This window comes from Saccoglossus kowalevskii, chromosome 16, assembly GCF_978046115.1.
Source record: "Saccoglossus kowalevskii chromosome 16, keSacKowa6.1, whole genome shotgun sequence".
Classification (NCBI taxonomy): domain Eukaryota; kingdom Metazoa; phylum Hemichordata; class Enteropneusta; family Harrimaniidae; genus Saccoglossus; species Saccoglossus kowalevskii.
The window spans coordinates 4,806,843-4,834,532 of NC_140656.1; the positions used below are offsets into that span (position 1 = coordinate 4,806,843).

Consider the following 27,690-nt stretch of genomic DNA (forward strand, 5'->3'; position numbering starts at 1 on the left):
TCTAACATTTCACAGTCAACTGATGCGAACATCTATAGGCTGCTTTCAATTGACTTTTATTAAATTTGTCGACTTTACACCGGCACCGTTTTATATGCAAACAACTCATGTCATATATACAAATACATCTACCAACTTTGCAATAACTTTCCACAACTTTGCAATAACTTTGAACAACTTTGCACGTTGCGTTAACAGCTTAAATCACACTACGTTCCGACAGAATAAACAACATGTTATAGAAAACTAGAAGGGATTTGAAAACTTCCCATTCATTAAAAAAGTTACGAAAATTGCACGATTTTGTACTATAAATGTTTGACATCACAGTAAGAAATAGTAAAGGAACGTTGCCTTAGATATTTTCCATGAGCGTAATGAAACAAAAACAAAAATGTAACAGCTCGTTTACTCAGAAAGTCTCCCATGCAAGTACTCACCACGCCCGATTGTGCTTTACTTTAAATATGTCCCGTTCATCTAACCACACAGCTGCTTCGAATATTTATAATTAAGCCAAATTATTGGCTATTTCATGTTTTTTTGATGTTTCAAAATCGCTCGCACAAGTACTTTCAAGAATTGACCTATGACCTCTACATAATTGGACTAACACTACGGTAATTTAACAGGACTTTATGAGATATTTGTTCATATATTTGAATTTTTAAGTATGGGACTTGTTTATATTATTTCACGTTAACAATCCCGAATAAAACTAGCAACTTCGCAGTCGCTTTTCACAACTTTGTAAGCAGTTTGTTGTCAATTTTTTCAGATGTCTGTTGTGATAGTCTGGTTATATATATGGCATTCTCGGAACATTTACTTAATATTTACGAATTTAACTGCGGGGCAGTCATGATAATGACATAGGCTAAACATACAAACAACTCCGCCAACATTTCCTTCGTTTTTTTCCAACTTTGCACGCTGTTTTCTAACATTTCACAGTCAACTGATGCGAACATCTATAGGCTGCTTTCAATTGACTTTTATTAAATTTGTCGACTTTACACCGGCACAGTTTTATATGCAAACAACTCAGGTCATATATACAAATACATCTACCAACTTTGCAATAACTTTCCACAACTTTGCAATAACTTTGAACAACTTTGCACGTTGCGTTAACAGCTTAAATCACACTACGTTCCGACAGAATAAACAACATGTTATAGAAAACTAGAAGGGATTTGAAAACTTCCCATTCATTAAAAAAGTTACGAAAATTGCACGATTTTGTACTATAGATGTTTGACATCACAGTAAGAAATAGTAAAGGAACGTTGCCTTAGATCTTTTCCATGAGCGTAATGAAACAAAAACAAAAAAATAACAGCTCGTTTACTCAGGGAGTCTCCCATACAAGTACTCACCACGTCCGATTGTGCTTTACTTTAAATATGTCCCGCTAATCTAACCACACAGCGCCTGGAATATTTAAAATTAAGCCAAATTATTGGCTATTTCATGTTTTTTTGATGTTTCAAAATCGCTCGCACAAGTGCTTTCAAGAATTGACCTATGACCTCTACATACTTGGACTAACACTACGGTAATTTAACAGGACTTTATGAGATATTTGTTCATATATTTGAATTTTTAAGTATGGGACTTGTTTATATTATTTCACGTTAACAATCCCGAATAAAACTAGCAACTTCGCAGTCGCTTTTCACAACTTTGTAAGCAGTTTGTTGTCAATTTTTTCAGATGTCTGTTGTGATAGTCTGGTTATATATATGGCATTCTCGGAACATTTACTTAATATTTACGAATTTAACTGCGGGGCTGTCATGATAATGACATAGGCTAAACATACAAACAACTCCGCCAACATTTCCTTCGTTTTTTTCCAACTTTGCACGCTGTTTTCTAACATTTCACAGTCAACTGATGCGAACATCTATAGGCTGTTTTCAATTGGCTTTTATTACATTTGTCGACTTTACAACGTCATCGTTTTATATGCAAACTTAGGTCATATATACATCTACCACCTTTGCAATAACTTTGCAGAACTTTGCAATAACTATGAACAACTTTGCACGTTGCGTTAACAGCTTAAATCACACTTCGGTTCGACAGAATAAACAATTTGTTATTGAAAATTAGAACGAATTTGAAAGCTTCCCATTGATTAAAAAAGTTACCAAAATTCCACGATTTTGTACTATAAATGTTTGACATCACAGTAAGAAATAGTAAAGGAATGTTGCCTTAGATCTTTTCCATGTGCGTAATGAAACAAAAAAAAATTTACAGCTCGTTTACTCAGAGAGTGTCCCATGCAAGTACTACCCACGCCAGATTGTGCTTTACTTTAAATATGTTTCGTTCATCTAACCACACAACTGCCTGGAATATTAGAAATTAAGCCAAATTGGCGGCTACTTCATGTTTTTGGATGTCTTAGAATCGCTTGCAAAAGTACTTTCAAGAATTGACCTATCACCTCTACATACTTGGACTAACACTACGGTAATTTAACAGCAATTTACGAGATATTTGTTCATATATTCGATCTTTTAAGAATGGGACTTGTTAATATGATATCACAGGTAACAATCCCAAATGAATCTACCAAGTTTGCAATCGCTTTTCACGACTTTGTAAGCAGTTTGTCTTCGATTTTTCGGTTCGCTATTGTGATAATCTGCTTATGTATGGGGCATTTTCTGGACATTTACTTAATGTTTTTGCAATTTAAATATACAAGCAACTTTGCCAACTTTTCATTCGCTTTTTCCAACTTTGTACACTGTTTTTTAACCTTTTATAGACATGAGATATGTGACAATCTGCTAATATAGGTTGCTTTCAACTGGCTTTCATTCATTTTTTTGACTTTACTACTCCGGGTTTCTATATGCCGACAACGTAGATCATATGTACAAATACATTTACCAACTTTGCTGTCACTTTGCACAACTTTGCAATCACTACGCACAACTTTGTAGGGCTTTCACTCGAATTTTGATTAATTTGTCTTACTTTTAACTGTGGACAACCACTTAGGTCAAGCTTGCAAACATATCTACCAACATTTGAATCGCTTTTTACAATTTTGTACCATGTTCTAACATATACCTATTATTGTTGTCCACAATCAAGAATATTTTAGTTAAATTAACGCCAAATTTTCTAATTTCTTTGACAATTAAATTCAATTTTACAATATAATCCACACACCTGTATTCATGTGCAGACTGTAATCCACACACTTGTATTCATGTGGAGACTGTAATCTACACACTTGTATTCGTCTGGACACTGTAATCCACACACTTGTATTCATGTGCAGACTGTAATCCACACACTTGTATTCATGTGCAGACTGCAATCCACACAATTGTATTCGTGTGGAGACTGTTATCCACACACTTGTATTCATATGGAGACTGTAATCCACACAATTGTATTCGCGTGACTCTGTAATCCACACACTTGTATTCATGTGGAGACTGTAATTCACATACTTGTATTCGTGTGGAGACTGTAATCCACACACTTGTATTCATATGGAGACTGTAATCCACACAATTGGATTCGTGTGGAGACTGTAATTTACACACTTGTATTCATGTGGAAACTGTAATCCACACAATTGTATTCGCGTGACTCAGTAATCCACACACTTGTATTCATGTGGAGACTGTAATCCACACAATTGTATTCGCGTGACTCAGTAATCCACACACTTGTATTCATGTGGAGACTGTAATCCACATACTTGTATTCGTGTGGAGACTAATCCACACACTTGTATTCATGTGGAGACTGTAATCCACAGAATTGTATTCGCGTGACTCTGTAATCCACACACTTGTATTCATGTGGAGACTGTAATCCACATACTTGTATTCATGTGGACTGTAAACCACTCATTTGTATTCACGTGACGACTGTAATCTACACCTTGTATTCATGTGAAGATTGTAATCCATACACTTGTATGCATGTGGAGACTGTAATCCACATACTTGTATTCGTCTGGACAATGTAATCCACACACCTGTATTCATGTGCAGACTGTAATCCACACACTTGTATTCATGTGGAGACTGTAATCTACACACTTGTATTCGTCTGGACACTGTAATCTACACACTTGTATTCGTCTGGACACTGTAATCCACACACTTGTATTCATGTGCAGACTGTAATCCACACACTTGTATTCATGTGCAGACTGTAATCCACACAATTGTATTCGTGTGGAGACTGAAATCCACACACTTGTATTCATATGGAGACTGTAATCCACACAATTGTATTCGCGTGACTCTGTAATCCACACACTTGTATTCATGTGGAGACTGTAATTCACATACTTGTATTCGTGTGGAGACTGTAATCCACACACTTGTATTCATATGGAGACTGTAATCCACACAATTGTACTGTGTGAATCTGTAATCCACACACTTATATTCGTATGGAGACTGTAATCCACACAATTGTACTGTGTGAATCTGTAATCCACACACTTGTATTCGTATGGAGACTGTAATCCACACAATTGTACTGTGTGAATCTGTAATCCACACACTTATATTCGTATGGAGACTGTAATCCACACAATTGTACTGTGTGAATCTGTAATCCACACACTTGTATTCGTATGGAGACTGTAATCCACACAATTGTACTGTGTGAATCTGTTTTCTGCACACTTGTATTCGGGTTGAGACTGTAATCCACATACTTGTATTCATGTGGAGACTGTAATCCACACACTTGTATATTATCATAGTTTACAAACTGAACTTATCTTAGAGAATGTATTTACATGTTTCTAGGTTTAAGCCAATATCCCATGTCAGTCATCAGTTGCACACAAAAACATACTGCCACACAATCAAACATAGTAATATATTTTTTATTGCAATCTATGTAAAAGGGAATACTCTGATAGATTTTTATAAATAGTTCTTACAAATTCATGCATTTCAAACAATACAATACAAAAATATTCAATTTATACATATTTATAAACAAACGCAGAAAAGGTGCAAAATGTATTCTACTGCATGGTAATAATTACATAGTGAAACAATTTAAAGCAATTGACTGATTTATACAAGTATTATATAATACTGTAGGACGGAAATATGTTGACTTATAAAGATAATAAAAAAGACATGAATAAAATATACAAATCTTATCACATATCCCTACCATGAATATTTGTATTCTGTTTCAGCAATCCAGTCAAGTAAAATTATATTTCCATTCAACAATACAAATTTTGAAAATCAAATAACAATTTCTATTGCCAAACATCAAACGTGTCTGCCAAATAATACAGATGTGCTGTATTCAAGATACTGATATGAAGGTTCATATAAAACTTGTATAATGTCAAGCTATTTATGCAATGACTGATTTGTCTCACTTTTAATAAAAATCACAGAATGGGTTCTTTACACATGTAATTTATTTTCACTTATTTTTTGTTGAATACAAGTAAACCAAAGGGAAAATTAACAAATTTTTGAGAGATTTATCTCCATTCATTTACTACTACAACAAAAATAAATTGAGCTGAAAAAACAATTATACATTGGTGAAGAAGCCATTATGTTTTACGGGAGGAAAATATTGTCATAAAAAAGATGTAAAGCAATAAAAGGTACATAATGTAGCCTCCAACTATGAAAACAAGTGCACATTTTGCACTCTCTCAAGTCAATGATTGCCTTTTTTTACAATATCTCATCTAGGGATGACAGTGTTCACACAAAATGAATAGAGTAGCATAACATGAATATTATTTAAAATAAACTTGCAAGTTACATTTCATCAGCACTCAAGAAATATGTCACAACAAAATTGTACTTGATTTTCCTTGTTTAGGAAATATTTTTCTGGTTTAAATATGTTTGCAAAAGTCTTATTTGTTAATAGGTAAATGTTTCAAAGGACGGAAGGGAAATGGGAAATAATCTTTATAAGATTATTCACTTGTAAAAATGTGTTATGTGAGTTTAATCAGTGTTGAGGATAAGATCAACTCCCTGGAGAACCCAGTGGGAAATATGCTCATGGGTTGAGAGATCAGCTTCAAACACTAATCCAACACCCATGGCATTTCTTCTCTGTGATGTTGTGTACACAGGGGTACGAATAGTATTCTGAAAAAAAATATATATACATATAATATGATGTTTTTTAAGGTCACACCAGGTAAGGTTGGTTGCCTGTTCTCACATGGTCATACACTCCTGTAAGACAACTATAAACTGGGCAGTCCCTTTTTTCATATAGGGTTAGTTAATTTGTGGTTATGACAGGTCATTACTGTATTGATCAAATATTCTAAATTCTAGAAATAGTCAAGTTAATATGCATTTAGAGACAGAAACACATCCTAAACAATATATCAAAAATCTAATAAAATCTAAATAGGGGTAAGTTGTTAGATATTCACTATTTGCTCCAAGGCAAGGTTTTTATTCCTGTCAGAAGTTATGTAACAGGCATTCAACTGCAATTTTAATGAATGACAGCCCATGTGCTGGCTTGTGTTAATATTATATTCTTGTGCACATGATGCATATTTATATAGCTACAGCAAATGTAAAACAAATGTATCAGCTTCCTAGCTTTCTTGAGTCATACTTATGTGGAGCAGGTTATCCAACTTTTGATTTTTAATGTAATTTGTATCGAATTATATTTTTATTTTGTATTTGCTACTTTTTCATACTATATTTATTTATTTTTAAAATAATGTTATTAGAAATGTCAAACTTGAATATTCTCCATGTAGTTAGTGTTTTGGGGCAATGAACATTTTTTTTCAACTTCTAAGTATGAAGTACTGAATACAGTAAAAACATTAGATGCAAATTACAGTGAAAATCAAAAGTTAGTTAATCTGCTCAAGTACTTTCATAACCACTGACTAGAAGAATCCTTTGCTTTGATGCAACTGCTCAGAAATTAGATGATTTTATTTACAGCAAGTCTCAGAAGTATCGAGACGGCAAGTTAGCAAACCTGCTCACTAATTCGCTAGCAATTTGGTTTTGACAAAACAGATTTTACCATTGCAAACAATTTTGCATACTTTTCAGTCCAGAAAAAGATCATAAACTTATTTAAAATACCGTTAGATATTACTAGCATTTGAATGTGACAGAATTGAGGTTAATATTCAAATTTTAGGTCATGTGTATTAGTCAAAACCAAAGTAGTTGGCAAATTAGGGCAGCAAGTTTGATAACTTGCTGCCTTAGTACTTGTATGACTTGCTGTAACAACTTTCACCTACCCCTACTTTGCTAGATTTTTGATAGGTTGTTTTAAGAGGGTATTGTTACATGTTACCACCAACAGATTTTACTGGCAAATTAGGCACAGAATATATCAGCAAGGGTTACCGCTGATTAGACATGAAACTACAGCTCAAGAAGTGTATAACAAGCCTTGGTATGACCAACTATATGTAAATTTGACACAGCTGAGCTAGCATAAAATGGATGGATATCACATTCACAATACAACAATTAATGTTACGATCAACAACGATTGGCCCTAGTGTCAAGCAAAAAGCAAAACCCAACTTCATATGATAAATATTGACAGGTAAGCCACTGATTACTCTGAATGTTGTGTGGTGAGATGGCCATACGTCAGGCCATTTGTTTTAACTAGTAGTACTGAAGTCACTTTCCATTGAAACAATTATGAAATTTGAAACATTTAGATGGAATGTTCCATCCATCTGTTAGAAGTCATTTCAAATGATTTTGATTACATCAGTAAGGTGGTACCCCTGGTAATTAACAAATTAAGAAGCAATATAGTAATGTATGGAGAAATGACAACAATCAAGGGTACCATCACTTTTTAATTCTGCCATATATGTATGTAACCATAATGTTTAGACAAGTATCAAGAACTACCAAGTTAGTAGTTAAACTAGTTAAAATAAAAAATAAAATATTCACATACCTGTAATTTCAATCTGTGTGCTTCAATTGGAATCACTTTTAGAATTGGTAACTCCTGAATCAGCTGCTTTGGTTTCTGTCTTATTAAACAGGAATCTTCCCTGTCCCAAGCAGCTCCTTCCAAATACAGACCAGTCACAAAGCAACCTATAGAGATATGTATACGTACATTAGATTTTAGGAAACAATGATGTTGTTTTATAGAATACAAGAATGTGATGAGTGTATTACAAACCTTGATGTGCTCTTTCATTGACTTCATCTGGATTGAGATATGATGTAACAGTTGTGTAGAGTGTAGAACGATCCAGTGGCCATCCATTCTTACGACAAGTAGCTTGCACTAAGGCAGTCAAGTAAGATTCTGGGATATGCAGACCTGACAGCCACATGACAGCTGGTTCACTCTCATTCACCTAATCAAATAAATTACAATTCAGATTAAGATTTGACTTACTCAGTTGTCAATTTGTGATTTAATGGCATTCATACTACAACAAGTGTTTTTGTCACAATGCAATATTCGTGCAAATACACTCACAAGCCATGTATGTGTCCAAGTGAATTCTGAGTAATATTCATGTTAATTTTCATGTGATTCAATTAAACTTAGTACTGACATTTTCTTCTACAGATCTACTTTGTAGTAAATTTGAAAGGAAACAAAATTTACTTATGAACACAGTATACTTACCCAAGTGGTATACTGCTGATATCTCCTCAAGAAATGAACCATCCAGTTACCCAGAGATTTCAATGTATCAGGAGCAAGTCGTCTCCATATACTCGGAATAAAACCATTGAATAATGCACGGGATACATCATCAAGCTCTTTGCTCATACCAACCTCTCCTTTCAGAGCCTGTCAATAGAATATTGATATAATGAACATTTTTGGTTCAAGATCAGATTGAATTTACAGATAACTGGACCTTTGTTTGCCTTTAAAAAATTATAACCACACATTTCACTTTGAAACATGAGATATAGCAGTTATGATATCAATGAAATCAATTCATCTAACTACAAAAAATAAGTTTCAGTAGTGCAATTATTAATAGCTTGTCCGCATTCCATGACCAGACATCAAGTACTAAACTTACCCTCTGAAGCTCTGTGAGTGACCTAAATATTCTGTAAATCAATTTATTGTATCTTTCTAGTTCTTGTAGCAACACTACTGTTGTTGGTGTGATTTCTAATCCAAACTTCTTTCGTATCTTGTCCATATCAAACTGTTCTGGTAACTTGCTTTGTATATCAGTGGCAATATTTGCAATGAAATCATCCCGGCTTATACCGCTGCTTGATTCACCTACAACAAGTAATTGCATTACACAGATAAAGTTTAACAAGTTTAAGAAGTGCTTGCATGACAACCTTTTTGCACATGCACTGGTTACTATAATCTCAAATATAACTAACAGCTTTAAACATGGTTCTAGTAATGTAGATGATATTAATTACAGCAATCATTTATGTTACAAAAAAAACCTGCTCAACCATCGGATTTGAATACCCATCATCATTTCTATTGAACACAAAACAGCACACTCTATCATCTATAGTGATAGAGTAAGTATCATTTCTGATCAAAAATAAACAAGGTCAATGAAGAAAAGAAAATTGTATTGTTTTTCAGCTCAATTTCTTTTTCTTTAATCTAGAATATGAACAAGATAAAAATGTCTGGTATATGGCATATATTGAAAAGGAAACAAGCCATGCATGGCACAGTCCCCCCGTAGTTATCAAATTTAAGATGTATAGTTTTGTTTATAGTAATATAGCTGGAATATAACCATGTCAGAAATATGATTATGATGATTGTTTAACATTAAAATGATTGACATTTGTATCTGATCGTCGAACAAGTACTTGTCCATATTGGGAGATATTACTCTGGAACAGCATTCATTAAAACAAAATGGCCACCAGTCAGCCATTTTGAATCTAATCTGAGAAATAAAATGACGTACATCAGGAACCCGTAATGTCTAATGAATGTACCAAGTTTGAATGAAATCCATCCAGAAATGCTTGATATTTGATGATTTTTTTAGCACAAAAATGGCCACCATTCGGCCAATTTGAATAGAATCGTAAAACCAATATATCTGTATATCTATGACATGATGTATAATGAATATTAAAAATTTGAACATAATCAGTCAAAGCAAGTCAGAGATATGGGTCTAGAAGCCCATTCATTAAAACAAAATGGCCGCCAGTCAGCCATTTTGAATCCGATCTGAAAAATAAAATTGTTTGCATCAAGGTCCCATAATGTTTAATGTATATACCAGGTTTGAACAAAATCCATATGTAAACAACCGAGAAATGCTTGATTTTGATGATTTTTTTGCCCAAAAATGGCTGCCATTCGGCCATCTTGAATCAGATCCTGAAACAAATTGATGTGCATATGTATAATAACATGTATGATGTATGTGTAAATCCGATCTGAAAAATAAAATTGTTTGCATCAAGGTCCCATAATGTTTAATGTATATACCAGGTTTGAACAAAATCCATATGTAAACAACCGAGAAATGCTTGATTTTGATGATTTTTTAGCCCAAAAATGGCTGCCATTCGGCCATCTTGAATCAGATCCTGAAACAAATTGATGTGCATATGTATAATAACATGTATGATGTATGTGTAAAGTTTGATTATGATTCGTCCAGGCATTTCAAAGATACAGGTCTAGACGCACACACAAACGCACGGAAGCACAGACGCACGAACGCACAAGGGTCAAAACATAAGTGTCAGTTTTCAGACTGCGTCCGAACGGGGACTAATAAAAGCTGAAAATAAACCATTATTAAATGGCCAGCGGGATCTTGTTAAAAGCAAGAAGGCCACACAACTTGTAGTGTTCCATCCTCTGCTACCATCACAACAAATTGAGAATAAGTTCTACTGATGATCTCCATCATGGAATGACCAAATCGGATCAAGGTCTCCCTGAGGAATGACCTACATATCAGCAATCAGGATGGTAGTTTTCAAGAAGAAGCTGAAAATCTACACATTTCATTCTATAAGATATTATAAGTAACCTCTTACCTGTTTGTGGTTGTAGTTCTATTAGTTGGGCCCACATATCTCTGGCAGCCTGGGTATAGTAGCCAATTTCAGCATTTGGATGCAAACCAAACACTTCAGGAGTATTTGCTAAGGGTAACTCTTCAATATAGTCTGTAGTATATATACAAAAAGATACAAAAAATTAATATCAGACCATATTACATTATTACACAGAAAGCATTAATTCCTGATCTGCTATGAATAAAATAAGACCTTGTATCCAGGCAATTCCAATTCATCTATTTCATAACTTTGAAATTCTAATTTAATTGTGAACAAGTAATGACACGACACAGTCCCCATAAAGTTTTTAGTATAATATTGTGCAGTAGTTGATGTATTGCCGCATATGTTAAATGATCTGTGTTTAGTAAAGGTGAAAGGTGCATTCAATCAAAACATATGATATATTAATCAGTATGCCATTTCTCAAAACAAATGAAGTTCAATGATTGTACCAAGTTTGGACAAATAATGATTTGTACAGCAAATTTGAAAAGCTTTTCAATTCCAAGTACTTCTTACCCATATAAACCTCACGTGGACCAAGTTCAGGAATGCAGTAATCAACTTGATCGTTGACATAGAAATGGAATGGTTGGAAAGTGTCAAAGATGAAGTCACCCATATATTCATCCATATATGTATTCAAAACACGACGATCAAAAACGTCAATCGCACGTCCACCATACATCACCTGTGATATAATATCATTAAAAGTGTCATAAAAATTAATGAATATCGCATTGATTAAACCACAACTGATCACAAATCTTGTATTAAATAAAGTAAACTAGTATCAAGGACTACTACTGTTCTTCTAAAACTTTGTTAAAATTGGTCACCAGCTGGAATATATGTTTTGGCTCTGTATTCAAATTAGGTTAGTCTGAAGGCAAATATGCAAAGTGGCTGGTGTAAATGAGAAGTATATACATGTATAGCAATAATTTAAATACCGGTAAGAAATCAGTTATTGAAATTTACATGAAGACAGGAAAGCAAGTAAGAAGACCATATGCATACAGTATATGTTGGTTAGATCATTATAGAATTATTACTTACCTCACCAATAAGGTACTTCAAACTGTTCCATGGCACCTTTGGATCATTGTTTTCATATGATTTCGTCAGATATGTATTCATAATATTCATACATACAGAGAAATCAGATTCATTAAAATCATATGGGATGTTCCATCCTATTTTTCCGTATTTTCGTCTCTCTTGTACCACAGCATGGAAGAAGGCAAGTGTGAATACAAGTGGCTTGAAAGCAGAGTGGGGACATTCCTCCAGTGCAGGGGCTGATATCTTGTGGTAGGTACTACGCAAGTTCAATTTGAGACCATTAGGTGGCTCTGTTACCACCTGTAACACAAGAATAAAAAACACATTGTAATTGTTATAATTTATTCATTGATTTGTTTGTGTCTTGAATTCTAAACAGTACTGCATGGTGTGTGTCCTGGAAAAAAAAGTAGAGTAATATTCTAAAGACATGTTCTTTTATTTGCCATTGAAATGCAAATTACAAATTCAGAGTCAAGTTTTCAGAACATGTAGCTATTAATTAATCATTACTTACACTATAATACTAAAAAATGACTAAAAATAATCTGGCTATTGCTTTGTGTAGACTGGTGTCAGTTTATTTAATAAACAAATAAATGGAGGTGAGTGGAACTAAAACACATGACATAGATTACTATCAGAAAACAATTATTGTCAGAAAGCAAAATGCACTATCTGAATATACCTTGAATGATTTCTGTAGAATACCAATTGGAAAGTCTGGAGTTGGATCTGTTGTTAGCCATAAACGGAAATCAGGATGGGGTTTCACTAGTTTCTCTAGGGCTTTTTCCAGTTCTTTCAGCCATTTGACCAATAGATGACAATTCTGCAGCATCAACCACTGACCACGTGCTATGGCAGTCTCCAAAAGTTGCAAAGCAATCTGAAAATTCACATATACAAATTTTGTATTAACATGAGTAACAAGAAAAAAACTGTAAAACTCCTACTACCATGAAGATCCATGTTCTAGCTAGTACAGCACTTACAGAACAAACAATGGAACAGCCAGTAAATAAGTATGCACTATACAGGTGTATACTGTCAAGTTGTAAAAAATGTATGACAATAGTGTACATGTTAATGTTTGCCTTTGCTTTATTATATCACTTAGTGCAATACAAGAAATTCAAAGCAGCAGCAAAGGCAACTTCAAATCTTCAAAATAATATTACTACCATTATATTATCGCCTCAAACCATAAATGCTCTCTAGACTCTGAAATTCATACTATGTTATTGTTAACAAAAACCTAGAGAAATAGGTGCAATATGAACACCACTAGGATTGAGAATATTAACTGACTTGGGCCCTTGGTTTTAGATCCTCTATAGAAACAACAGTCAAAGGTAAGGTGTTTGAACTGCAAAGGTTTTACTATGCATTGTATATGTAATTGCAGTATTGTGAGTACATGTACTGTGAAGTGCAGAGAACAATTTCATTCACACACAAAAGATGCTGCGATCAATTTGTACCGTAGCAAGAAAAAATAACTCAGTAACTCACCTTTTCTTGTCCCTGACCCATAGAGAGAAATTTCAATCGGTTGCCTCCAAACCCAGACCTCTCAGCCAGTTTTGACAGATCACTTGCTGGGTCAGAACCAGGACTCAGAATAAAGACAATTGGTGAGAAAGGGTTGCTTTGTTCAAAGATAGCCTCAAAGCTTATAACAGGTGGTGTAACATATTTTTCTCCCATTCGTGAACAGACAAAGTCTGTAACAGATCTGTAGACACGGTCAATGCGAAAGCAACGTAGTAAGCACAGCCGCTGAAATTCTGAAAGATTGTTCTCATATTTTCCAGGTATCTTGCCTGATTCAGGTGCATCCAAGTCAAACCACTGAAAGGTACGAGAATGAAATAAAAGTTATACATGTATATATATAGATTCAGAATGATAAAATACAATTATTTTCAATTTTGAGAAGATTGTGATACAGTCTGTGTTAGTAACCAGAAACCCATAGGAACGATCTTTATATAAAAATCAGCAACCCATAAAGACCACATTTGGGCAGTCTCAAAGCAATTTACATACAAAGTGACCTGTATAGAAAGATCAGCTGTCTATAAATTTATTTAAGTACCTTGAATGGTTGGAATACACAGATTTGACTGTACAATTGACTTACCGCTTTCCAATCTCTGTCATCTCTTTCAATATCACTGGGAAGACTACCAAACACCTCATCACTGACTTCACTCAGTCGCATAATATCTTCCCATCCTTGATCAGGAATCCACTTAGCCGGTTTGCTTTTCTTACTCTTGTCAAGAGAGATGTTACCCTTGATAAAGAAGTCTAATTCTTCCTGAGGCATGTTGCCTTCAGCCTGCTCTAGCTTGGCAGTCATTTGGAATGAGAACAGCAGTTTATGCTTCTCAAACAGACCTAAAATAAGTCAATGATATGTTGTAATTGTGACACTTTGGGTATAATAACAAGCAGTCAACTGGAATGCATGAAATGTGAAATAACAAAAGAAGCATACACTGATTTAAGCTAGCAAAATATTTAAAATTAGAAAAGGGATTCCTACCTGTACAAGCATAATTGTATATATTATGAGTTAGGGTGTCCATGATATTGCGTAATCTCTTAAGGAGTATTGAATCTGGCAGACTCTTACGAAGGGAGTGCTGGAAGACATCAAGGTAGGAAGCCAAGGAATACTGGTACATGGAATTGATGAGTGCCATTTCAGCCAACACAAAGAACAGGATGGCTCCACGTTTAGCTGCTGGGCGGTAACCATCACGAAGTCTGTCAATATCAATAGCAGTCTTAGCAGCAAGTGCCAACTTGTCTGAAACCTACATAATTAAGAAATACATCATTAGAGACAGTGAGGTATGATTCAATGTCATTTATAAAAAAACATGTCTTTCAGTTGCCACAACTAAGAAACCATGATTACCATGACATAAACTAAGGCAACAAGCTTACAACTTAAAATAAGTATGCAAAATACAAAACATTAATCCAGCAAACAAATCTTGCATTCCCTCACAAATATTGTTTTCAAGATTTACTAGAGGTTAATTATGCCAATAACCAGTAAAACACTATTAGGCAACTTAATTTTATAACATAATTCCACTATGTGATCACTTACCTCAGTTGCTTTAGTCTTTGTATCTTCTAATGTCTGAATCAGTTCAACATTATCCAACATGTTACCAGTAGATGTGGCCAACTCCCTCAATAAAGAGTCCTCTAAGTCTTTCAACAATCTCTTGTTGGTGCTAGTTTCCTGGATCAAACGCTCTCTCTGTTCTTCTAACTCTTTTCTCTCAAAACCAACAATGACACTAAGTAACTGGTCCTCTAAACCCTGTAATACAGTTTCAAAGTGAGAGACTTAATCAAGTTAACCAAATATCATCGAGAAGAGTAGGTTTCTAAAAATGTTATAGAGAAGACGACATATGCCCAAAACATACCCCATAGTGATAATTGTCATTGTGACATCATACCCTGACACATTTTATAGCAATAAAAAGTCAATTGCCAAATATTGGTCTCCAGTGCCATGTGACTTAGAGCTATCAGCAAATACAATGGCAATTGGTGGTGATTTAGTAGAGTTTCTTTAACTTACCTTCAAAGTGACTGTATAATTAATAACCATGGCTTTACCAAAAACAGCTGGTGTATACTTAGGATTAGAAAGTTTGGTATTCAAGTAGAGGCGGAAATTGGGATCATAGTCAACTTCTTTGTCACCAAGCATGATGAACTGTCTACCTTGTTGACCTAGAACAGAAACATTCAGATATCATTACTGTATACAAATATAACACTTTACAGTGACATCATTAAGTTTACAGTAGCAAAGTTTTACAGGGCTATATATATTGGAAACACTTAAAACATCATCACATCATAGTCTTAATTTATAGTGATGACCACTATTCCAAAACATTATCCCTAAAATAATCCTCAACATAAAATAACCTTTCAGGTGACACAGCGGTAAATCACTGACTCACATACCTTTTATATTCTTCTCCAGTACATTGTCAATAACAGGGTCAATGTACTCATCTACATCTTTGAATAGGAATGGGAAGCCATATTTAATGGCCATCTCCAGCTGCTTCAGGAAGTCAGGATCATTGAATGTACATGTCTGAAATACACAGAAAAATGTTAGGGCTTTTTTCTCAGCTAGAACTAAAACTGAACAGTTTTCAATTCATTTTTTGGTACTACTTCACTACTTTTTGGAATACTTCTTGAAATGTTACATAAGCTTACAATAGCGGTGAAAGGATTATACTTGATCATCAACCAATAGCATAGTTCAGTTTTGAATGCTTCTAATATTAATAGAACTTCATCAGTGTTTTAATACTCTCGTCTGAATCTAAGAACTTCATGATTAATTTTACATAGTTGTGTCATTCAAAAACAAAGCAAAGCCTAGTATTTTGTAAACAGCGCTTAATATTCAATTAGGCGGCAATTACAGATGCTCAATTGTTCTAATTAGAAAAACATCAAGTTACAAAAATAGCCACACCCATATTTTAGAAACCAAGTCCACGTTTGCAAAACCGTGCCCAAATGCAATGTTCAATTAATAGTTAACTGAACTTACAGACAACACAGATTTTGTTTGGTTTGATTTAACTATTTATTGATTTAAAGTAAGTTTTAATAACTCAATGTTCCTAACTTGAACAATTCAGCATGTTATATGAAGTGTTTTTTCATTCCCTATAGTACCCAGTAAACATACTTTCAAATTGTTGGCTTCTTCTTTCTTTCTGATCCAATTCAATGCCTGTTGTTGTGGATCAATACAGAGGGGAAATCGACTGGCTCTTGTTGTCAAAATACCATTCTGAACCGAGAGTTCATCAGGAGGTAAACCTTCAGATCCCCACCTAGAAATTAAGTATTACACACAGATGCTATATATTATATGGGTTAATCAAGAGTACCTCAAAGTATACATGAAGACACACCCTGCTGACATACATGCAGTCAAGGTCAAGCATTGTCTACATTCAACGACACATTTCATGATTGGGGTTACAATTAAAAATGGCATACATACCTGCTGATTTCTACATCATCAGTCAACAGGTTTTCTAATTTGTAAGGTTCACTGTATGGAATACCACGTGCCTTGACATCTTGCAACCACAGTTCATGCATCAATTCACTACGAAATTCCCATGTGAATGCTCCTACATAACTTAAGAAGCCTGATGCCAGCAAACAGTCTCCCAGCAATCGTATACGACGCTGTCGCAAGTCTTCTAAATCTTTTGTCCATCTCACATTCTCTGAACTAAGACCAGATATGAGTTTATCAGCTGCAATAAGTCGTCTTTCCATTATCTCTGTCTCTTCTTGTAATTGTTGCCTTTCCCTCATTGCTGTTTCATATTTCTCTCCAAGTCGTTTCAACTCAGACTCCAGCTTACCCACCTCATTGTTGATTTTCTCTAGGTCACGCTTGGCCTGGTGGAAGGACCTTTCAAGACGAGCTACTTTTTCTCTTTTTGGCTTAACTTCACGGGCAACGTCACAGTAACCCATTACAGCTGTAACAAATTTCAGAAGACCTGAACCAGCTTTACTTACGTCTCTCATTTCTTGCTGAGAAATGTTCATTTCTTTCACAAATCCTTTCACAGTTCGAGTCTATATTAGAAAAGAAAAAAAAAACACAATCATTTCTTACTATCTATATATAGGTCACATGTTGCAACAAAACTCCCCATAGATGACAAATTAAAAACTTGAAAAGTAGGGCTATTTTACATACAGAACCAATAATCAACTACCCAAAATTTGTTTTAGTAAACAGTAGAGATGTTGAAAGTTCACTAGCAGTATTGAAAATGTTGAGCCAGCTAAATGTATCATCTGTCTACTATCGGTATTTGCTTCCACTCACAAATTTAGGGTTTGGTTATTCTGGTAACATATAACAGTTTGAAATACAAGCTTGCCATTCCTTGCCAACAATTGTATTCAAAATAGCAAGAATTACATTTGTGGGAATCTACTTGATAACAATTATAAATGTGGTATAAATCCTATACGTAAAATGTAAGTTTGATTGGATAAAAAACAAATTTGCAAAAATTTATTTTTCGAGCAGGTTTGGTAATGCTTCCATTTTACTTCAATGGTGCAACACATTTTGTCTTAAAATCATTCATCATATATGTTTTTCTGTACAATACTATTGTAATCTGATCAAGTATTCTGTACCTGTGAACTGGTGATATTATCCACATCCATTTCAGTCAGAGATTTCAAGAAGCTTGACTCTGCCATCATTGCTTTTGCTGACTTCCAGGAGACTTCTTTAATGCCACGCAAGACAACAATACACTCACAGACTGTCTGTACAGGTTTTGGTGGTTTAGCAAATGATCTAAAAATGAGTTACATGCATATTCGATGTTTAAACCACACTTGTGATGTCACACTATTGTCCCTAGCAGTATTTATTTCACAGAACTACCTTGCAAGCAATGCTGGCAGAACTACCAGGCAATTCTGGCAGAACTACCAGGCAATTCTGGCAGAACCACCAGGCAATGCTGGCAGAACCACCAGGGGATTCTGGCAGAACCACCAGGGGAATCTGGCAGAACTTACAGGCAATTCTGGCAGAACCACCAGGCAATGCTGGCAGAACCACCAGGGGATTCTGGCAGAACTTACAGGCAATTCTGGCAGAACCACCAGGGGATTCTGGCAGAACTTACAGGCAATTCTGGCAGAACCACCAGGCAATGCTGGCAGAACCACCAGGGGATTCTGGCAGAGCTTACAGGCAATTCTGGCAGAACCACCAGGCAATGCTGGCAGAACTACCAGGCAATGCTGGCAGAACTACCAGGCAATGCTGGCAGAACCACCAGGGGATTCTGGCAGAACTACCAGGCAATGCTGGCAGAACCACCAGGGGATTCTGGCAGAACTTACAGGCAATTCTGGCAGAACTACCAGGCAATTCTGGCAGAACTACCAGGCAATTCTGGCAGAACTACCAGGCAATGCTGGCAGAACCACCAGGGGATTCTGGCAGAACTTACAGGCAATTCTGGCAAAACCACCAGGGGATTCTGGCAGAACTTACAGGCAATTCTGGCAGAACCACCAGGCAATGCTGGCAGAACCACCAGGGGATTCTGGCAGAACTTACAGGCAATTCTGGCAGAACCACCAGGCAATGCTGGCAGAACCACCAGGGGATTCTGGCAGAACTTACAGGCAATTCTGGCAGAACCACCAGGTAATGCTGGCAGAACCAGCAGGGGATTCTGGCAGAACCACCAGGGGATTCTGGCAGAACTTACAGGCAATTCTGGCAGAACCACCAGGCAATGCTGGCAGAACCACCAGGGGATTCTGGCAGAACTTACAGGCAATTCTGGCAGAACCACCAGGGGATTCTGGCAGAACTTACAGGCAATTCTGGCAGAACCACCAGGGGATTCTGGCAAAACTTACAGGCAATTCTGGCAGAACCACCAGGGGATTCTGGCAGAACTTACAGGCAATTCTGGCAGAACCACCAGGCAATGCTGGCAGAACCACCAGGGGATTCTGGCAGAACCACCAGGAGATTCTGGCAGAACTTACAGGCAATTCTGGCAGAACCACCAGGGGACTCTGGCAGAACTTACAGGCAATTCTGGCAGAACCACCAGGCAATGCTGGCAGAACCACCAGGGGATTCTGGCAGAACTTACAGGCAATTCTGGCAGAACTTACAGGCAATTCTGGCAGAACCACCAGGCAATGCTGGCAGAACCACCAGGGGATTCTGGCAGAACCACCAGGCAATTCAGGCAGAACCACCAAGTAATTGTGGCAGAACCAACAGGTGATTCTGACATAACTAAGGAATTCTGGCTGAACAACCAGGTGATTTTGGCAAAACTACCAGGTGATTCTGGCAGAACCACCAGGGGATTTGTTCTGTCAATGATGATCTTTCACAATTTTAAACAGGCACTCAAATGATGAAAGTTAAAGTGCAGATTCCCTCTCAATTTTATAGTAGCAAAAACCTGGGAAACAGACCCAGATTTGTCATCATTATACATGCCTACACGTATGTACCATATTGTCAGACACAGATTTGCATGTTTGTACCTGATCTCTGTTACATCAGATTTATCTAAGTCCTGTAAGGCAATTCGGGCAGCTTCCAGAGCTGGTAAAGCTTCCTGCAATGCGTCTTCTGCTTCTTTCTGTAAGATTAGAGAATACAAGTAAAAACAAATAAGAAATAATGTCATGTATCCATTACACCAAGCTAAATACAATAAATCTTAATTATCTAAATATGATATAAAATAAATACATTGAATAAATAGCTTTTGTACAGCTAGTAAACACCATGCATGGAAAATTTAAATGTTTCCTGTCTAAAAAAACTTAATAATATTAAATAAAATTACATGTTTTGCCAAGAATTAATGTAACACATGTAAAAAGAATTTAAAAGAAAACTAAATTTTCTAAATTAAATAATTATTAACAGAAGTTTTAAACATGTCTTGATAAGGAATATTTGTTATCTCTATAATGGGTTTAAGGTGATTCAAGTTGAATGCACTATTATGACCAATACAATCCATACATGACTGAGACCCAGTTCCAGAATGCCAGGAATATTTGATTTTGATTTATTAATAATGAATATTCACCATTATGCTATCTTGAATTAAATAGAGAAATAAATACATATACATATGTGCAAAATGATGTATATATAAAGTTTGATCATGATTCATTGAGACATGTCAGAGATATACAACACTCAAGCAAAACAAAATGGCACCCAGTTAGCAAATTTGAAATAAAGTGCATCAAGGTTGTATAATAATGGAAGTATATGTGTATCCCAAGATGCATGACGTAAATGAGAAATTTGAATGTAAACGGTCAAATCATGTACAAGATACAGATGAAGATCTCACACTCACACACAGTCAAAGCATATGTCCCTGTTTTTGGATTAAGTCTGAATGGGGGGGGGGGGTCTAACATGTAAATTATACAATAAACTCCATGATATCCTGCTGAACGAAAATAAGTTGTCATCCATTTAAGGAGATATTCTTGTGATGGTGGGAGTGTAACAGCCTTTTCTGTATTTTCAAATGAAGGCACATCAAGACCAAATTTATAGCTACTTGTACCTACCTTTTCTACAGCGATGACTTTGCTCTGTACTTCTATCTCTTTACTTTTTGCCACAGCTATACCTTTTTTCTCAGTTGCCAGAGCAGTACCACTAGAAATCTCTTCTAAAAGCTGTTCACAAGCTTCAGTTTTTTCAGTCACAGCAACTTTCTGGACAGCCAGTTTTTCATTTAGCTCATTCAACTGAACACTGGCCTCCTCCAGTTTCAACATACCACTCTCCAAACGTTTGCACTAGGAAAGAAAGATCGAAAAAGGCTGATAATTTAGAATAGTTACATTATCAGTCATCTAGCTGCTGTATCTTTGGGACATACCAAATCCATGTTGCAAGAAGTAATACTTGACTTAAATGAAGAAAAACTGAAAATAATTGAAGTGTTGATATTAGGTATACTAACCTGAGACAAAATATACTCGTCTTTTTCATCCAATAGACCAAGGTAAGTGCTAACAAAATCAAGGTAGTTCTTGGGTGTCACATAGTTGTTACGTCGCAGCTTACGCAAAAATAGTTTACTTTTCTCTCCCACAGATTGATGCACAAATACCACATGATCTACAATAGATTGTTTGTGTTCATCTGGGATACTCTTGATCTGAAACAGTGTGTAAGTTGAGAAATATAATGCTACCGGTATACATAAACAAAAACATTACCAGTATCACAAAGGTGTATTAGGATAAATGACTGTTGAGAAGTTCTAGTTCATTTTAACAGATGACAGGCAGAAGGGATTTTAATCTGATGAAATATTCAAAATTAGATAATATGGGCCACCTTCTGGTCTACAGAGTGAGCATAACATTTTCCAATGGCCTTCATAAAAATGAGCAATACAAACAAAATAATAAAACTTACATCATCTCCGGCTAAGAAAGTGCTGGCAACGGCTTCCAAGGCTTGCTGTGGCCATGCCATATACCAATCAATACTGCAGTTATTCACAAGGCCAGGGAAGTTACGACATCGTGTACGTAGTGTATCACCAACCGGTGACATTGCTAAAACTATGTGCAGATTGCTAGCACATTTATTGACATAGTATTGCCAAATACTTTCCTTAGCTGGACCCACACCAAATTTCTTAGCTTCATCACGAATCTGTAAAGTCAAGCATTTATTTGTTGTTATTTCTTAAAATAGTAAAAAACCTTTTTTGAATTTCCGGAATCAGTTATAAAAGTTATTAAATCATACCTGTCCAACAATAGCTTCTTTTTCATCATCTGGAAACAGGGCAGGAACTATACCAGATGTTAACATGTTATTAATCAACTCCAGAAAACCTTAAAAAATAGTAATTAAAGTAAGATTTAAACATTAACTGATAAATGAAATGAATAATAGATCCATTAATGAAAACATCTTTCATTCATAAAATGTCATTCATAAAAGTCATTGAATTACCAGTAATACTACACTGGACACAATTACATTGTAAACATTTTATTAGAGCAAATATGCTTAATGCTATAGAAATGAACACAAAACATTAAAGCTTGAATGTTATTAGGTTGCTGGTAGTAATAATAGATAATTTTGAAAGCCAAAACACTGCAAGACTTGTTGTACAGTGTTGCTGCACAGTTCTGGGAACCACCCAGTACTGTATTCACATGCAAATAAGTATATTATTACTATGAGGGATAAGACTATAATCACCTTCTTGGGCAACATGTTGGTCAGTGAAAAGGAACACCATTTTCTTTCTTTCTAAACCCAGTTTGTTGTAGAGGATCTTCAGATCTTCACGGAAACTGCTCTCATCATAACCTCTACTCAAAACAATTTCAAAGACTCCACAGCCAGCAGTGAAAGCAGCTAATTTAGTTAAACTTTGTTTACCACTGCCACCTGTATAAAATGAATAATTCCAGTAAGTATACTCACAAACACTGTAGATCTTGTGAACTAATCAGAGTTTGATGAGAATTGTTGTGACAATATACAAACCATAGGGTGTACTTGTATACAAACCATAAGGTGTATCATCTGAATGGTTATGTTATTATTACATTATTATTATTATTATTATTATGTAAACCAAAACAAATTTCTTTGTTATTTAACCATTTTGTCAATGATATAGTTGTAAAGAACAGAATTCAAATCTTATCATGAATTGGACCCTTTCTTGTGTTCTGAACATGAGCTTGGACATGTATGTCGACATCACAAAAATTAAAAATATTTTTGAAAGGTTAGTTTCACCTTATTAATAAAGCACAAGATCCCTAAAAAGAGTAGAACAACATAATGTGTGGGTTTTGAGTGACAGTACCAGCAATGATGGCTGATAATATTGTAGCAGAACTTACCAACACCAACTAGCAAAGCATGTCCTTGATCCATACGAATTACTCTGTGTACTCTTGTTACATGCTCTAAAGCATCATCAAAAAGAACAAGATTCATAGCAGTGTTATTATCATTGTATTCTTCTAAAATCTGCAAAGTAAGAAAACAAAAATATTATGAATTTTCTGACTGCCAAAAATTATCATATCATTGATTGAATATTACATGACATGTCCTCATGCACTTAATTGAACAATTCACATCACATGAAGTGTTTTCTTTGAATATTTCTAAAATACAACAGAATGTGTGTTTAATATTTGTTTGTAAACATGGTGGTGAGAAGGGGTTAGTCTATAAGACAATTGATGAAACAGACACACAATTAAACTTTTTAACAAAGTCAATCCATTAAAATTATAATTGTGAATCATTCTCCCTTTCTATACCGACATATGGATTCTGATAGTAAAGTTGGCAGTCTATCACAGTAGTTTAATTTCAAACAAACACAGTTCGACCTTGTTTTGTCACCTATATTTGAAAAATATTTTGAGACTGAATGTTTGTACCACTAATTGCTGTTATATTTTATGTAATACCAGATGCCTCAGTATCATAATAAACCAATACTGTGTTTGATACTGAACTACACTTATGTGTCACTCTGTCATTCATAATTGCCTTTAGCTTGAGCAGTAACAACTCACCTCTTGAAATAAAGCTTTAGCCGCTTCATAATCTTGTATGTCTTCATAGAGTCTTGCTTCACCATCTTCAAGTGCATTGCGATAATCACCATACAAAACTGGGTTTTTCATAACTTCCTCTACGTGTTCCTTAAAATTCTCCTCTACAATAGATCTGATAAAACCCTACAAGACAATATTAACAAGCAATATTTATTATTAGTCAAAATCCAAACAGTCATGGATGTTTTGTCTTCAAAACCTAGATAATTGGAAGTGGATGGATGGTCATGAATAAAAAAAAATTGTACAAGGCTAACAAAATAATGATAATTTATAATAACACAGTAACATGTAAAAGAAAAATAACAGGAATTATTGAATAAACTTAAAACAATCAACTGCTTTTGTCTTCTATCTGAAATAAAACTGAAACATGGAGTTGGGAGAGGGTGGGAGAAAAAAATAAAATAAATAATGTCTATTAATGAGTGTTAAAAATGTATTTACCACAGCACCATGGCACCACACATGTGTGACATTTGTGTTGATAAACATTGATTTTCCCACAATCCAATGCACTCTTGTAATGGAAATCACAAGTATGAATTTTGACCTGGGCGCAACTTGTACTAATCACCACCGGTGACTACTTTGATAGCTTCCAATCACATAAAATCGCCATGTTTGTTTATATGCGACCCAGATATCGCGACAACTACCGCCCGTTAATGTAAGAACTGAAATCCTGGAATCAGACAATTTTATACTTATCTCAAACAGGATAAACTAGTCAAGGAAGGAACAATGTAGTAGTAAATACTCACAATGGGACTACTAACAATGTATTTTGATCATTTATAATTCTGCTGTTCAAAGACTATTTTCAATAGCATGCTTGTTTCACACGTATTGACAATCAAGAGATTGACAGGTGTACCAATATATGGTTTATCTTCTGCAACTTACCTCCACCTTTAGCTTGTCCTGTGTTGTTGAAATTTGAAATAATTAATATTTTTTTTATATTTATATATCGGTAATTGAAGGGCCACACAGTGCGATTCAATTTATTTGTGTACATAGCATGGGACCTGCATATCCAACACAACATGGTTATATATCGCAAACATTGTGCCAGTGACGAGTGATTCACACCAGATTCATACTAACTGGCATAGATGGAATGTTAATATCTGTACAATCAGTAATTGAAACAACTATCATCTGCATAGTGTGAAGTGGTACCATACTCAGTTTACAGTTTATCAGAAGCACAATATGACATTTGATTCTATTCAACCGGTATTCTAAACTCAAAGCAACATCTTTGAACATTATATTAAAGTCAGATAACAGCCTCTCTGTACATTGTCTATGTAGTTGGAGTTAATTCTCTGGTTTCTATGATACATACAGATTGAACAGCGTTTTAAACAATACATTTTTTTGTTATAGACTATATAATTATACGATTGTGTAAAATATGGTAATCACACTAGAGCAGTAAGAAAAACCTTCAATAATTCATAAAAGTTCAATGTGTTTTAGATAAAATCATGCAAGTTGTTTTTTCTTGTATGCCATTTAACACCCCAAGAAACATGCAGAACAAGCACGCCAATAATCAACTTAATTAATAAATAAATAAATAAATAATAATAAATTCCATCAGCAATTTCATACTTGTTGATTTTGAAAAAAATAATCATGAAACAATCAAAATACTGCTCATCTTGCACTACAACTCTTACCCAATTTATGTCCTTGCCCTGCAATCAATAAGTGGTCAAAATTGTTATTGGTTGTTTATCTTCAACTTCATCAGTGACTCTATTACCCTCAGAACAGATTAATCTTGCATAACATTTGCAAGGTAAGATGTTCGTAAATTGGAGTTTCACATATATGTGCAAAATTTCACAAATTCTGTATTCAAAATGACCACCATTTTGGGCTACATTTGCAATATTATCCATAATATATATATATTTGAAAATAAGTTATTATTTACGTAAATATTTTGTCGTTTTCCAAGTTGGTATAACTGATATTTTCTACTCTATATTTTGCATTGCAAGTTAATTTGGATGATAATAGTTCTGTATAGGCTTTGTGTGCTTATTTCACTAATACTAACTAATGTTCTTAATTTAAATCTATTGTAGCGGTATATACAAACAGCAAAAGAAAGTATTGTTTTCTTCACAAACCTAGACAATGTTCAAGCAATATCAAATGTGGTAAAATTTAACCAAGTTATTAAACCTATTTCTCTTTCAACAGTTTATCAGTTATTGATAAAAATAGAACCTAGTAAAGTTTAGAAAGATATCAAATGGGAAGCCAAAACAATCAGCAGAATTGTGAACCATCTTGACAGTTCCTGCAATGTTGCATATAATAAAAATAATCACAAAAACATCACTGAATCTAAAAGAACCATCTCAAAGTTCAATCATTAATTAACAAACTAAAAAATGAACAACCACAGCTGATGAGAATTTTAGAAAACAAAGATCTGGCGAAATTTGTTTGAAAAAAGAGTTAAATTCTATAAAGTCTATAGAGTCGAAAAAACATGGGCCTTTGAGTAGTATAACTGCACATGTAATTTACAAATCACTGTTAATTGATATGTTTTGTATTTTGCTCTGCAAAATGTACACATGCTAAGATGTTAATTTTAAATTGATTGACATCTGGTATTCATCTAAAGAACTCACCCTGGAATCATCATAGTCTTCTTCCTGGTTTATTCATTGGTAAGATAGTAAGTCATTAGTCACGATCATTGAATGTTAACACTTTGCCTGCTGACAACGTATTTTCCATTATCATTATACAACCATCAATTTAAAATGTACTTTCTCATGATTTCAAACTGAACAAATACATTTAGTACTGTACATATATTTGAGTTAATTTGCAGGTGTGTTCCGAACACTAAAGCAGCAAGCAACATTGCCAGCTTAGTTGCTGAGTGGTTTGCCATGGCATTTCAAGATTGTTAGATGATAAGAACAGGTTAGTTCAAACCACTTTTACAAGCGTGCACCATTCAGCTAAATGCATTATGATATTCACCAGATATACCATTAACTGTGTCCTGACATTTCACACTGTGTCAGTACATACATTTTGTTTGGATAACTTTGCCATTTATTATATACAAATTTATATGATTGAATAAAATAAATTGAAAGACAATAGCATCATAATTTTCTATTTATATTCAACATGGCCCAGTCCCCCACAATTAGTGTGATGTATCCTGTTGAGGTTGGTTTGACCCAACTTATTCTAATCATGTAACAATCTCCAGGTTTGCATAGCAAAGCAGTCTGCAACTTAGCTGGCAATG

At 34.9% G+C, this 27,690-nt stretch overlaps 1 protein-coding gene across 1 annotated transcript in view; it reads right to left on the reverse strand.

Annotated features, from left to right (window-relative positions):
- Positions 1-4,869: 4,869 nt before the first annotated feature.
- LOC100374422 (dynein axonemal heavy chain 10-like) overlaps positions 4,870-27,690 on the reverse strand; it is a 50,271-nt gene continuing 27,450 nt past the window's right edge. Inside the window, exons 43-68 of the mRNA XM_085491628.1 lie at positions 24,348-24,512; positions 23,658-23,787; positions 23,002-23,193; positions 22,537-22,625; positions 22,198-22,440; positions 21,737-21,934; positions 21,336-21,569; positions 20,280-20,377; positions 18,381-18,546; positions 17,212-17,804; positions 16,891-17,038; positions 16,143-16,278; positions 15,748-15,902; positions 15,262-15,480; positions 14,686-14,959; positions 14,278-14,537; positions 13,647-13,985; positions 12,820-13,020; positions 12,126-12,431; positions 11,586-11,757; positions 11,040-11,171; positions 9,068-9,279; positions 8,659-8,826; positions 8,200-8,380; positions 7,966-8,111; positions 4,870-6,140 (exon numbers count right to left, since the gene is read on the reverse strand). Coding sequence (XP_085347754.1) covers positions 5,994-6,140; positions 7,966-8,111; positions 8,200-8,380; positions 8,659-8,826; positions 9,068-9,279; positions 11,040-11,171; positions 11,586-11,757; positions 12,126-12,431; positions 12,820-13,020; positions 13,647-13,985; positions 14,278-14,537; positions 14,686-14,959; positions 15,262-15,480; positions 15,748-15,902; positions 16,143-16,278; positions 16,891-17,038; positions 17,212-17,804; positions 18,381-18,546; positions 20,280-20,377; positions 21,336-21,569; positions 21,737-21,934; positions 22,198-22,440; positions 22,537-22,625; positions 23,002-23,193; positions 23,658-23,787; positions 24,348-24,512 — 5,304 coding nt within the window. The 3' untranslated portion in view covers positions 4,870-5,993. The remainder of the gene's footprint in view (positions 6,141-7,965; positions 8,112-8,199; positions 8,381-8,658; positions 8,827-9,067; positions 9,280-11,039; positions 11,172-11,585; positions 11,758-12,125; positions 12,432-12,819; positions 13,021-13,646; positions 13,986-14,277; positions 14,538-14,685; positions 14,960-15,261; positions 15,481-15,747; positions 15,903-16,142; positions 16,279-16,890; positions 17,039-17,211; positions 17,805-18,380; positions 18,547-20,279; positions 20,378-21,335; positions 21,570-21,736; positions 21,935-22,197; positions 22,441-22,536; positions 22,626-23,001; positions 23,194-23,657; positions 23,788-24,347; positions 24,513-27,690) is intronic.